This window comes from Pleurodeles waltl, chromosome 7 (assembly GCF_031143425.1).
Source record: "Pleurodeles waltl isolate 20211129_DDA chromosome 7, aPleWal1.hap1.20221129, whole genome shotgun sequence".
NCBI classification, from domain to species: Eukaryota; Metazoa; Chordata; class Amphibia; order Caudata; family Salamandridae; genus Pleurodeles; species Pleurodeles waltl.
The window spans coordinates 1,517,881,309-1,517,883,150 of record NC_090446.1 but is presented as its reverse complement, the minus strand read 5'-3'; the positions used below and the strand labels follow the sequence as shown (position 1 = coordinate 1,517,883,150).

Genomic DNA, 1,842 nt, shown 5'->3' with positions numbered 1-1,842 from the left:
CTACAGCATAAGGATGGCTACTTTGTAGCTGGTTACATTAGAGAGGGCTGTTGTGTCTTTGTAGCACCATTGATTTCCCTCACATTCCCAAATCAGACAAATGTTGTGGTTCATATAAGGGTAAATGTAGCAAAGATTTGAAGCAAAACCACATCGGTGTGTCAGACCAGTAAATTTAGCATGTGTGGTGCTAATCATGGGTTGCACTGACCTTCACTTGATCAATTTTAAAACCTTCTGAGGGGCATGTGCCCTTGAGGGATGGGGCAGAGTCAATTTGTCCTTTTTTCCATCCTTACTGTACTTTTAAGAAAAAGCTCAATTTACTTGTATGTGAGGGTAGCTCGCCTGACTTCTTACTTATGTTAAAAGGACAGTGGATTTTTATGTTTGTCAGTGAATTTTAAGCATGAGTTGCATTTGTATGATTAGTTGCACAAGGGGTGCAACTATTTCTGAATAATGCTCTGTGAAGTCCCACTTTTTGCTTCTTCCTTCTGGCAGGTGAGCACATACTTCGTGTGGATGATGAAGGGCTGGACCTTGTGAACAAAACAATCCCACCATTAAACCGCTCCTCAATATTCAACTCACTCAAAGGCAGCAGACTTATTTGCAACCTTTATGGTAAGAAGTTTAAGACTCCTAGGGCCCTAAGTATGCACCATCGTAAACATGCAGCAGATCAATCCTTCAGGTGTACTGCGCTTAAGCGGGCCTTTGCAGAAGCGTTGTACACCAATAGGCACAACGTAGTCCACAGAGGTGGGAGGTCTTACCGTTGCGCCAATGTGGTCACTGATTCTGGTGACTGCTGGCCCTCCATCAGCCTCACAAGATTCACCCAGGGGAGAAACAGTACGAGTGTGCAGAGTGTGTGAAACAGCAGACAAACTATGCATCTTTCCCACAGCACCAGGTGGCACACCACAAGGACCATGTGTGTGGCTGGTGGGGCAAAACATTTAGCTGCACCACAGAAGTGAGCCGCCACCAGCGTACCCATACTGGAGGGAGAACTTACACCTGCCTAATCTGCGAAAAGGGGTTCACCCAGTTGGAAACACTTAAGGTTTATCAGTGGATGCACAGTGATGAAAAGCCATACCGATGCAATGATTGTCAACGAGGCTTCCACAGCGCAAAGACCTTCCAGAAGCATCAACTCCTCCACAGGCACAAGTCATATGCTTGCCAGGAGTGTGGCAAGACCTTCTTCTTTTCATCACGTTACAAGCGACACTTGCGTGTGCAAACTGGTGAGCAGCCTTACCGATGCGCAGAATGTGCCAAGTGCTTCAACCAACGTGCCAACTACCAGTGGCATGAGCAGATCCACATGGGAAGACTTCCCTTCCATTGCCACGAGTGTGGCAAGAGCTTTAGCCAGCCTTCCAACTTTCGCCAGCACCAACAGGTCCACAGAGGTGGAGCGGGTGTGCTGCAGACTGATGTAGGAAGGTATGAATACACTGAGCGTGGAGCGGGATTCCACCACGAGACAGCACCGCATGAACACTACATTCTGCATGCCAGAGGAGAGCTCTGTTGCTGACCAGGACATTCCTCTCCCTGCGCCCCATAATAGAGCCATTCCTCACTCTGTGCATCGATTATACACAAGCAGTGAACACTCTTCTATTATATAATGCAGCTCACTATAACAGCACATATTATATGGGCCAGGACCACCTGGTGTGTACAATTTTATATCCCCTCATATTTTATTTATTTGGGAATCCAAGTTTAAATGTCTTGTTTCTCCCTCTTCATCCTTCAAAATGTGGATGTTTCTCCCATGTTAACTGTTGATCTCAGTGTGTGTGTGTATATGTATATATA

The 1,842-nt window shown here is 46.3% G+C and overlaps 1 protein-coding gene across 1 annotated transcript; it reads left to right on the top strand.

Moving 5' to 3' along the window:
• The first annotated feature begins 1,084 nt into the window (after positions 1-1,084).
• On the top strand, positions 1,085-1,555 carry LOC138247102 (gastrula zinc finger protein XlCGF67.1-like). Its single transcript, XM_069201846.1, has one exon. The coding sequence runs from the start codon at positions 1,085-1,087 to the stop codon at positions 1,553-1,555; it is 471 nt and encodes a 156-aa protein (XP_069057947.1).
• Positions 1,556-1,842: the final 287 nt, after the last annotated feature.